General features: G+C 38.5%; 1 protein-coding gene across 2 annotated transcripts in view; it reads left to right on the top strand.

Moving 5' to 3' along the window:
* cnot7 (CCR4-NOT transcription complex, subunit 7) overlaps nucleotides 1-10,794 on the top strand; it is an 11,942-nt gene extending 1,148 nt beyond the window's left edge. For both annotated transcript variants that reach the window (XM_038292165.1, XM_038292166.1), the window contains exons 3-7: nucleotides 2,796-2,989; nucleotides 6,859-7,020; nucleotides 7,207-7,351; nucleotides 9,779-9,889; nucleotides 9,992-10,794. In XM_038292165.1, the coding sequence (XP_038148093.1) occupies nucleotides 2,796-2,989; nucleotides 6,859-7,020; nucleotides 7,207-7,351; nucleotides 9,779-9,889; nucleotides 9,992-10,123 (744 nt within the window). In that variant the 3' untranslated portion in view covers nucleotides 10,124-10,794. The remainder of the gene's footprint in view (nucleotides 1-2,795; nucleotides 2,990-6,858; nucleotides 7,021-7,206; nucleotides 7,352-9,778; nucleotides 9,890-9,991) is intronic.
* Nucleotides 10,795-12,045: the final 1,251 nt, after the last annotated feature.

The following is a 12,045-nucleotide window of genomic DNA, read 5'->3' as shown; positions in this document are numbered from 1 at the left end:
ATCATTGTCATTACTTACCTACTTGTATCAATAAACATTCTGCATGAAATTAATATTTACAAGCACTAATATCTACATAAATTGATTGTTTGATAAGTTTTAATTAAAATTATGTATCTTTGATTTCACTGAAGACTCCTAGATGACTTGCAGAGACGCATATTTTTCTCTTTACCCCATAAAACACAAAATCTAGTTCTGAAAAGAGCATGAATTCTGTATTTATCATCTTTGATGTTAGTTTATTGATGTGTATAATCAACCACAAAAAAATAAAATGTTTTGAATATTCCACTTGAGAGTATTACTGCTGCCATCATCTGTATTAGAGAGAAAACAATGGTAGCGGTTGCCAAGGATTGGCTAAGGCCCCCTGGCCCCCCATCTAGCTCCGCCCCTGCATCTGTCTCACTATTTAACTGGCAGTCATTTCATTTCACTACAAATACAGCGGGATATTTGGGCTGGTTTTGATTATTTCTCCTTTTTGATTTTATTTTAACTGTATAAACAAAATAACCTTTTCGGGAAACTATAAAAATATTCTGTAACTCTTATTGAAGGAAAAACTACAAATATTAACTGCTAAGGGAACCAGTTTTTAACAGACCATATTATATAAATGAATTGATAGAAAGTTGAATGGAGGGGGAAAATGTGATGCAAATGTGAATGCACACCATGAACACATTAGGGCTTCAACTCACAATCATTTCTCTTAAAAAAAAAAACAAACAGCAAAAACTTTTAAATATTTTTTCTAATTAAAAGAAAAACCCTCTGAGGGCCCAGACCTCCACCAAGCTGCAAATTTTGCCCCAAATTTTGACTTAAACCTATTGCTCACTGGATCGCTACAACATTTTTTGTTAGTTGTTTTTTGCCATTAGGTACACCTCGGGTAAAAAGAAAATGTCCTTAAAATCTGTTCCTTAGTTTTCAATTAATCCTGCTAACAAACCAACAACACTCCCGTTTCTTGCCTTTTGGTCTTCAGTAAAACACTGATGGTAAATTTGTTAGTAGTCACTGCTGCCACCCTCTGGTTTAGTGGGGAACTGCCTGTTCCACCAAATATCCTTATCCAACATTAGAGAATCTTTCAAATATCCCTGTATCCAGATTATGATCTGGATCATCACTAAAATTGAATGGATTGTTCCTTGGCTTTAGGCGCACCTCTGATAAAAATGTCATTAAACTCTGTCATAACTTTTTGGGTTATTTTGGAAATGGACAAACCAAAGTGGATGTAGAAAAATTATTACCTCCTTGGTGGAGATAATAATTGGATGAAAAAGGTGACTAATTGGAGTTCTTACACGGTTTAAACCAGGTGAAGCTAAAGCTAAGCCATTTGTGGACTTCTAAATTCAGCATTTGTAAAGATGTTTTAAATTGTAAATTCAGTTGTTTTTTGTATAGTTTTATCTTATTTAATGCGAGAGGTTCAGAAAACGGCTTCTTTCAGAGTCTGAACAGTCCACTAACGATTACTTAATTTAATTAGTCGACCATTATTTCAATAACCTATTAATCCCGATCAACTTAAATACTTATTCTACTGCTAATTCTAAGAGTTTCCAAAATAATATTAACTATTACTTTTTTATTTGAAATTCTCTTGGTAACAGAATTATTTGAACTTTGCCCTCATTTTCAGGCCAGTTGGTCGAATGAACAAAAGTAAATAAAGGGTATTTTCTAAAAATGCAAAGTTTTCATATGTATTCTTGAAATTATATGAAATAGCTGGTCGCTGAACTGCTTTAGGCTGAAGGTTTTGGTAGAAATGCTTGAGCTGTAATCCCAGTTATAAGTAGCTTTTTTAATTAGGAAAACAAATTGGAGCCGTTGTCAGATTTTGCTTTTACAAGTTAAGACAATTGGCCAAAGTAAAAACCTTTTCTTTTGAGGCAAAAGTTATCCGTGCTTTTATTCCATCTCTGTTGGATCACTGTAACGGACTCAATGTTGGTGTGTGCCAGTCTTTGCTGTCTCGCCTCCAGCTGGTGCAAAACACTGCTGCTCATCTTTTAACTGGTACTCCAAAAATATGATCATATCGCTCCTGTTCTAGCCTCACTCCACTAGCTGCCTGTGCATTTTAGAGATTTTAAAATACTTATCTGTATTTAAGTGCCTAAATAACCTTGCCCCATCTTACCTCTCTGAGATTCTTTACCCCTACTTTCCTCCTCTGTCCCTCTGGTCAGCAGAACAGCAGCAGCTGCTGCAGGTACTGAGGTTTAAGAGGAAGCCTTCTCTATCGCTGCTCCTCTTTTATTGGTGCCTCCCTCTGCACATTGGGGAGGCTCCTTCACTACCAAATTTTAACACTTGGCTCGGTACCTACTTTTATTCGCTGGCCTTTAAGACTGGCAGGACTTAGTAGTAACCTTGTTTATTTAGCTTAAACAAATTCATATTATTGCCTTATTCTATATCTTTATGATGCATTTTATTGTTTTTTATTATTTTTAGCTATTTTCAGCCCCTTGTTTTCAGCTGTTAGCTCTTTTAAATCGCTCTACAAATAAAGTAGATGATGATAGCTGGATACAATCTAGATAGGCTGTGAATTCTGACAAGGTCCCTGTGCAGTTTCCCTCTCCTTGTATCAAAGACAAAAGATCACAATTTCATCCTGTGTTTATGAAGCTCAATACGGCAAATAATACATGGACTAATGGAGCCTTCTGTGTGTTTGGGAAGAAGCTTGATTGATGTAAAAATGAAATGAAAGAATATTGCAGCACACTGGTTTCTCACTTTGGTGGCTTTTTCTCTTGAAGGACACGGAGTTTCCAGGTGTTGTAGCCAGACCGATCGGAGAGTTCAGGAGCAATGCTGACTATCAGTACCAGTTGCTGCGATGCAATGTGGACCTTCTGAAGATTATACAGCTGGGCCTGACGTTTATGAACGAGCAGGGAGAATATCCTCCAGGAACGTCAACGTGGCAGTTCAATTTTAAGTTCAACCTCACGTAAGATTGCTGCCTCTTTTCTCTGTGTTACTGTTTCTCTGATGTGACGGCGTGCGATGATTGAAACACAAATTTAATTCTGATTGTTAATTATGCACTGAATATGAAGAGTAGCCATCTGTGAGGTTTATTTCAGGAAGAAGAAAAGTTCTGACTCAAATGTGAACAGTTTGCGACTCTAAACTATCCTGCATGTGCTAAAGAACAATAACTATGCTGTCTCTTTGGTCCAGAAAACATGGAAGAAATAGGTGTGAAAGCAAAAGTTTACATACACTTTAAAAAGATACTTTTTGCTCTACACTATTAGACCTGAAATCTGATTAAAACTTAAGATCAAATAAAGTATTTTTATTTTATAAATAAAAGAATAATGAAAATGATTTATGATTTTCTTAAAGATCAGAGGTTTTCATATGTTTTTATTTATATTTGTTACCCTTTCCCTTAAACAGCCCGATTTGGGTCAAACATTTTTGATATCTTTCTGCAAGCTTCTCCCAAAAGTTGGTAGGAACTTTGACCCATTAGAAAAAAGTTCTAACAGACTTAAAATGGTGTTAAAAGTTACATAGATTTCATAACTGACTGGGACTGAGTCGACTGTCCAATAAATAGCATGGCATTTATCCGACTGATCTTTTATTTTGATGGTTTATTAGCGTAGTGGCAGCATAGAGCAGTGGAGCTTAAGCATTAGTTGAAAGGTTTTATTATGCTAGTAAACAATGGATTAAACTAAAAATGAAATAAAGTATTCAAAGTAGGGATGCAATTTAAAAAGTAATTTGATCAATTAATCTGAAGTTAAATGATTTTATTGATAAACTGCAGATTAATTATTTTAGTTTTCTCTTTTCAACAGGATCTTTCCATAACATGAACGGCTAAATATTTCTTTTCAATAAGCAGAGTCAAAGAAATGCATATTAGATTTTATTGTTCCAGCTGTATTAGATGCTGACCTAATATAAATAAAAGTTTTTCTTACACTTTATTAAACTTGAGATATTTAAGCAATGACCAACAAAAGTCTTTAGCATCTGCCGTGCTAATTGCTAACATGTCTTTTCTATCATGATACAAACATTGGCGTGACGCCCTCCTCTTATCTATCATCACATCCTTGTCCTCTGAGTGCACTAAAGAACTTTACGCTGCCCCTCCATGCAGCACGACTTAATGGCCGCTATTTAAGCAATAGCTTTTGTAGTGTTTTATTTAGAAACAGAACCACATAAAGTTCTTGCTGCATATATAACATTGATCCAGATTGGACTCTGGATCGGTGCATGATTTTGCTAAAGCCCTCCTCCGCTCTGGAAATACCTCTCTAGCAAATACCAGTGAGGCTCCACTTTGGCGTCCTCTAGTGGAAGGTAGTAACACTACAAACCTGAAATAAATACTTAAAGAATCAGAATCAGAAATACTTTAATAATCCCAGAGGGAAATTACTTTTGTTACATGCTCTAGTTACAGTTTTACATGATATATACACACATCCAACTATACAATATAATAAAGATAAAAAATAAGAATAAAAAGAGATAAAATATATATACACATATAGCTCTTCTATATATATATCTGTACGTATATCTATGTATATGTAAAAACCTAAATCCAAATAGAGTGAAAAGTCCAATTAAAGTGAATAAATCCAAGTAAGGTGATACGTGGCGTGCAAAAGTAGTGCATAAATGTCAATTACAGAGGGGGGGGGGGGGGGCTGAATCACCTGAGGGAGGCGTTATATAGGTTGATGACCACAGGTAGGAATGATTTCCTGTGGCGCTCTGTGGTGCATCTGGGTAGGAGGAGTCTTCTGCTGAAGGAGCTCGTCTGCTGGACCAGTGTGTCGTGGAGAGGATGTGAGTCATTGTCTTAGATGGACTGAAACCTGGACAGCATCCTCCTCTCTGCCACGGTGGTCAGAGTGTCCAGCTGCTCCCCCACAACATCACCGGCCCTCCTGATCAGTTTGTTCAGTCTGTTGTTTTCAGCGACCCTCAGCCCACTGCCCCAGCATGTGACAGCAAAGAAGAGCGTGCTAGCAACAACAGACTCATAAAACATCCTCAGCATGGTCCCACAGATGTTAAAGGACTTCAGCCTCCTCAGGAAGAATAGTCGGCTTTAAAGCGGACATTATCAATCAGTCAGTTGGAATACATTGTAATTCAGTAGGCAATTAATCAGTTATTGATCCTAAATTGATTATTTGTTCCCTAATTCAAAGCCTTGGTCTGTTCACAGTGATAATCTCCATGTTTTATTCTGACCCTGCTTTCTAAGATTGGGACACAGATTAGTGGTGCAGCTGATCATCATTGATCCGTCATCCATTCGGATCAATATTTACATTCGGTCCACACATGATCGGCGGATTGACTTATTGAGGGAAAAAATATATAAAAAAGTGGTGCGCACGTTCCTTTCACACATAGTGTGGTCATGCGAGTGTAGGAATGGAAGAGCTTGAATGTCCCGGTATGGGAACATTTTAGTTTTCCCATCAAATTGAATGATGAAGGAAAGATTAGTGGATAAAACAGTGACAGTGTTTAGGCACCATGGCACAAGAAGTTCATATGACAGTGGAAACACATCAAGCATGGCAACACATTTGAAGTGACATCACCTCGGTGTTCCACTGACATGAGTGAAAACGAACAACAGCTTAACACAGTGGCATTTAAGCAGCCCCCTTGCTGCACTATCCGACAGGGCTAAAGCCATCACAAACAGTATCGGTGTGTTTATAGGTATGAGCATAAACCCACGCACACATTTAGCTAAAAGGTTGTTCCAGATCTTTATTAGCAGGAGACAAATAAAGTTGATGATGAACTATCCCGAGCATCCTCCGTTGCCCTCGTGACAGACTGATGGATGTCCAGGGTAACCGCGAGCTATGTGACAATAACTGTTCACTTCATTACAGCATACAACATTTTTTTGTTTTTTTGCTGATCCAACAAATGATCCGATTCGTGACTGATCCGATGAACGATCTGAACACTGAGTTTTTTATATGTTTTGCACCCCTAACTCAGATCCTTGTGTTCCTCGTTCCCTCATACCTGATCTAACCCCTAAGACCAGCTGTTGATTCTTGGAAACCATCGACAAGTATTAATTTGGAAATTCTGGAGTTTAATATAAAACATCCTAGTGCAGATGCTGTCCATTTAACATTGGATAAACCTGTTCTGTGAGAACTCTACTCTTATCAGGATAACAAGCAACTGTTCATGTTGACGCCTAAAATAGTGAAAGTTTTTGTCCTGCAGCATAAAGATCCTCCCTGAGGTTTTTACTAGGTGTGAAGGCTGCTTCGATAATGTCAGATTTAGCGGTTTGATGAGTTTCTGGGGTTGAAGTGTGATACATTTCCCTTTGTTCATTCATTTATAATATCCTGGATTTATCAAATTGTATTTTTCAAATGGATAGTGCAATGGGAAGATTCAGTAAAATCTCCATCGCGATATTGGTTGGAAATAATCGGAATTTCGATTTTTCGTGAAATCGTTCAGCCCTACATTAGATAATCTTTGCTAAATCCTAGAAGATGTTTGGCCTTTAACCTCTATAACCGTCTAGGTTTCACTTCTATAATAAATCCAACAGATACTTTACACCTAAGAAAAAAAAACAACAACAGCTAAGCATAATTGTGGGGATTTCTGTCCTTAAAAGTTGGAGTAAGCAAAACCTAACGAAGCATTATGGTGCTAAACCTTCTAGTTGTCATTATCTCCAGTGCTCCTAACATGTCTGGATTATCATTACATCATTCCTGTTGCTCGGTGAGGTGAGTCGTTTGGATCAGGACACTCTGGTTCTGTTTGTGTGTTCATTAGAGAAGATATGTATGCACAGGACTCCATTGAGCTTCTGACCACTTCAGGGATTCAGTTCAAGAAGCACGAAGACGAAGGCATCGAGACGCTTTACTTCGCCGAGCTGCTGATGACGTCCGGAGTGGTGCTGTGCGATGGAGTCAAGTGGCTGTCTTTTCATAGGTAGATCTTCATCTTTCTAGAATCGGAAACGAGACATGTTCACCTCTAAGCTAGCCCTCAATGAGTCTGATGTTTTTGGAGGTTGGGTTGCTGTCAGTGTGTCTGTAATGTCATGAACATCAGCTGCAGCCATGCGCGCTGTTGTTAAGATATTCCCATCTGTTTCTGCATGCATGTTTTTCACAGCGGCTATGACTTTGGGTACCTGATCAAGCTCCTGTCTAACGCCAACCTGCCTGAGGAGGAGGTGGACTTCTTTGAGATTCTCCGCTTGTACTTCCCTGTCATTTACGACGTGAAGTACCTCATGAAGAGCTGTAAGAACCTGAAGGTACTTTGATGGACACCTGCTGAGAACAGAGAACGTCCTGCTGTTGCTTTAATCTCTGGTTTTTAGTAGCTGTGACAGCTTTCTTTAGATGTGTGTTACGAGTACGGGGAACTTATTAATGTTTGAGGGATTTAACGTAGATTCAACATAGATTAAAACAATGGAAAAAGCAGCAGAGTAGAGCTGATGGTCATAGGTCAGCCTGGCTATGACTAAGCAGGCCAGGCTCACTCCTTTTTTTTTAAGCTGTGATGCTCCCTGCAATGCACAGTTCTTTACAAAAGTAAACATTGCAACAGTCATTGCAAACACATTCTTTCATTTATTTCACTATTTCATTTTCAAGACAAAGTGATGGAAATTGTTTTAATGATATAGGCGTGCGTTTGTATTCAGCCTTTGTTACTCTGATACCTCCAAATAAAATTCCCTGCAACCGTTTGTCTTAAAAAAGTCACTTAAGTTTTTAAATGAATGGCGTCTGTGAGTAATTTCCTCTTTATAAACACCTCCCTTCTGTATAGGCCTTATACAGATATAGGTACCCGTATTTTCCGGACTATAAGCCGCTACTTTTTTCTTACGCTTTGAACCATGTAGCCTATAAGAAGGTGCAGCTTTTCTGTGGATTTTTTTCATAACTGCTAGACGCGGAAGTAAATGTTGGAAATGGAAAGGTGCAAATTTTTATTTAGCACAAATTATTTATTTGCCGCATTAAAGCTGCTGAACTAATAAAGAGACTGGGCTCAACTCCTGCAGAGCTGAAATAAAGAGCTCATGAAGCGCCATCTTTCAGTAGAAGCTCCTACTGCTGCGAACCAACAAGCTAACAGGAGCTAGCATTCTTCTTCGTCCCAATACAGAGGCTTTATGTGGAGCTCCCCCTACAGGTTTGGTGGGGGACAGGGCTTATAGCCCAATGCGGCTTATATGTACGTTTCCAGTTTTTTCTAAAAATGTGGTGGGTGTGGCTTAAATAGACTTGAGCTCTATAGTCCAGAAGATACAGAATATGACTTTGTTCCCCGGTAAAGGCAGCGTCATGCTGTGGGCATGCTTTCCTTAAGCAGAAACACAGAAGCTGGTCATAGCTTTTGGAAGATGTACGGTAGATTCTTCATTTTTATTTAATTTCTTTTTTCACTGGCTCATTTAGTCTCTCAAACTGATGTCAGCTGCTCCCTAAAGAAATAGGAGATGGAGTAATTTATTTTTCCATTTCAGGAACAGGAAACTGCTGTCCTTTTGTTTTACTCTTGTACAGAAAAGGAGTTTAAAGGATGGATAGAAAACTGAATAGTGTTTACTCACCTTGTGTGGCTGAAATAGAATAAATGATGGAACAATTTAACACGTCTGTCAATAATTTACAGCTTTTAGCTCAAATATCACTCTGCAAATTGCTAATATTTACTCTAAATTGTTCTTGTGGGAAAACTAATGTTTGGCCACTTTTATGCTCTGATGAAAACAGGCAATTAGCAGTTTTTGTTTTAGTTCTTCTAGCCTCTGCTTATTATACAGAGCCAGTGTCTGGTTGGGGAAAAAAAAACAGTAATATGAACTTTTAAGATATCGATCTGACAGGCTTTAGATAGTCAAGAAAGCAAAAAAAAACTTAAAACAAAATGTTCCAAACACGTTACTTTCAAGAAATGTTTGAAACGAAAACAAGACATAAATTGTCATAGAGGACAAAAAAAAAATGTATGTCAAATTTGACATTTTTTCATAATATTTATTGCAAAACCGTCCAAGATCCAACAATTAAAAAATGTCATGAATGCTGTTAAATATAGATCTTAAACTCGAATTGTTAATAAAGCATTGGGTAGCACTGCTACCTTGCAGCAAGAAGGTTCCGGGTTCGATTCCCGGCCCGGGGTCTTTTTGCAGGAAGTTTGCATGTTAATAATGTAGAAAATAGAATAACAGAATACAAATTGTCTAAAAGCTAATTTATTTTCTGCTGACTTTGTTTACGAGGCATTTCCATCACAGTAGCTCAAGGATCTTTTTGCTGTGTTTTAGCTAACCTTCCAAGTATTTTTGCCCTTAAAATATAATAATCTGATATTATGACCTTGGACTAAGATCTCATCCATCAGCAAGCTGTTTTACTTGCTTGCTCAAAACAAGACGAAATGACCAGTTTTTTCAGCTTTGGTTTAAAAAGGGCTTTACACTAGATTCGTGCATAACAACCTGTGGACTAAAAATAGATGTGGGGGGAAAAATACACATATCTGTTTAGAAAAATTGTTTACAGGAAAGCAGCTTGGATTGTGTGGAGGTGTCAACCAGGAGACACCAGCAGCCGTATTTCCAGCCTGTGAAGAGCAGCCGCCGTTAGTTGGTTTAGTCAGAATGATCCATTGTGTGAATTTGGAACAATGAGGATGACTGATGCTGTGTTGTTTTTAGGGCGGGCTGCAGGAAGTAGCTGAACAGCTGGAGCTGGAGAGGATTGGACCACAGCACCAGGCTGGTTCAGACTCTTTACTCACAGGCATGGCGTTCTTCAAGATGAGAGAGGTAAGGGGTCAGGTGGGGCATGAGCCAGAGCTTTGGTTGCTTCAAGCTGTGTAAGAGAGATTCACATCTCTGTAATCCCGTCTGCAATCTCTCCCCCTCCAGATGTTCTTTGAGGATCATATCGATGATGCGAAATACTGCGGCCACCTGTACGGGCTGAGCTCGGGCTCGGCTTACGTGCAGAACGGAACGGGAAACGCTTACGAAGAGGAGGCCAACAAGCAGCAGTCGTGACATCGCTCTGAAACTCTGCCATCCCTGCTACTCGCATCCACAATCAGCCCGGCTCTGAGGCCCGGCGCCGCGACAATAATGGAGGAACAAACTACCAACGTACATAATATGCATCATTTAGCGAGCTGTTTTTCATTGGCTTTGCCAACTGTAGATGATGGAGAAAAGAATCCCAGCTGTCCTCATCCATGCCGCGAGTTGCATGTGTGAGTTTAGGCTTTTATTCCTGCAAGGCAGCATCGACGACGCGAGCGGTTCAGTTTAGTTAAACATGATGGGATTTTAGTTTTTCTGAAGTGTTCTGTAGACATGTTTTGCACTTTAAAGAGCTCTAACCTGATTTTATATGGAAAGCTGAACGCATTTCCGGCGTGTCTCTGTCTCTCTTCCCTGTTTGTTGCCTTTCTGTGTTCCTGTTTTATATTGTGAACATGTAGGAAAATCACCACCACGAAAGCAGCTCTCACCACACTCAGCCTTAACAGTAGCTGCATTCTTCTCTTTTAAAACTTTTAATTTATTGTGCTGGTTCCGCGACGTCCTCCGGCAACCCCGTCAAACACTAAGACCCGGATGAGCCCCCCGCCCTTCCTAAAATCCGGATGGATCAAGACCAGAGTTTTTTTGTTTATTTGTTCATGTGATTAAAAAAATGTTTGTAATGATCTGAATAAGGTCTGAATTCACTGTGAAAAAACGTCTTCTTGGTCCAGAACAGGACAACAGTTCTTCCCTCTTATTTCCTTGAGTTCAGAAATGTCACATGCTGTTCTATAAATAGCGTTCATCCAGATGCTTTTCATTAGGAGGAATGACTGTCGTTTGTTTGTCCAGTCGCTCTCGCTGACGGATGCACACGTGGTCAGATACATGAGCTTTGTGTAACTGACTGGTGATGCTGCAACCTTTTTTTGATTAAACCAGCTCTTTTTTTGTTTCTTCTAAATGACTCTTCTGGGAGTAAACTTCTCATTTTTATTATTTTAGTCTAACCAGGTTGGGGGCTTTTATTCATAGAGAGCGTTGCTTATTAACAAACACCGTTTGAATTTGGAATGACTCCTATGCTTTTCTCTCCAGTTAGGCTGCATGCGTTCAAACCTTTCAAAGCTGTGCTGTTAATTAGTTCCCAGACTTGCGTTGCTGTGTTCAGGTTTGCAGCTTATATCAACCGCTCTATGCGTCTAAAACTGACATGTGCTTCTTTTATTTCTGCAGCTCATCTCTCACCCTTGTTAGAGAATAATATGCAACTTGAAGAGAGGAATGTTTTTAGTGTTTTTTTTTTTTTTTTTTTTTTTTTTTTTTTGTAAATAAAGGCTTGGAAGTTTTTCTACAGGAAAAAAAGATCTTTGCAATGAAATCCTTTGACTTCAAATTGCAGGTAGCAGTTATAAACAGAAATTTGTCGATTTATAAGACATATTTATTATAAAAATACACAAAACCAGTTTAGGGTCAGTCTACACTAAGACTGCAAACTGGAAAATATGAGCAAAACATCCAGATTTTGCAAATAATGAAGACTGACTCGATGGTCTGAAAACCCCAATAAATCTATATACATATGTTATCTAATTTGGTTATGATTCTGCTTAATATACAAATTAAAAGGTTTGGGCAGAGGTTCTTTGTCTTTAATTTCATAGCTATTCTTTGGTGACTATAACTTCTCCATAAAACACAAAACCTACATCTGAAAAAATGAGTTCTGTGTTTGTCATATTTAACAGTTTATTAATTTCACCTCAGTAAATCAAATTCCCAGAGCTTTTAATGTGAAAGGGGCTATGGGAAAGACTTTTTCCCAAAGTCAGGAATTTACCCCCTCAACAAAGAGGGTTACACTTGAAAGCTAATTAGAAATGAAACAGGATGTTCACAGATCACTGTGGTCTAGAATCCCTTAGCAAAAGGTAGTA

This window comes from Cyprinodon tularosa, unplaced genomic scaffold (genome assembly GCF_016077235.1).
Source record: "Cyprinodon tularosa strain WSP-4 unplaced genomic scaffold, ASM1607723v1 ctg31, whole genome shotgun sequence".
Classification (NCBI taxonomy): domain Eukaryota; kingdom Metazoa; phylum Chordata; class Actinopteri; order Cyprinodontiformes; family Cyprinodontidae; genus Cyprinodon; species Cyprinodon tularosa.
This window is presented reverse-complemented; position numbering and strand designations above follow the sequence as displayed.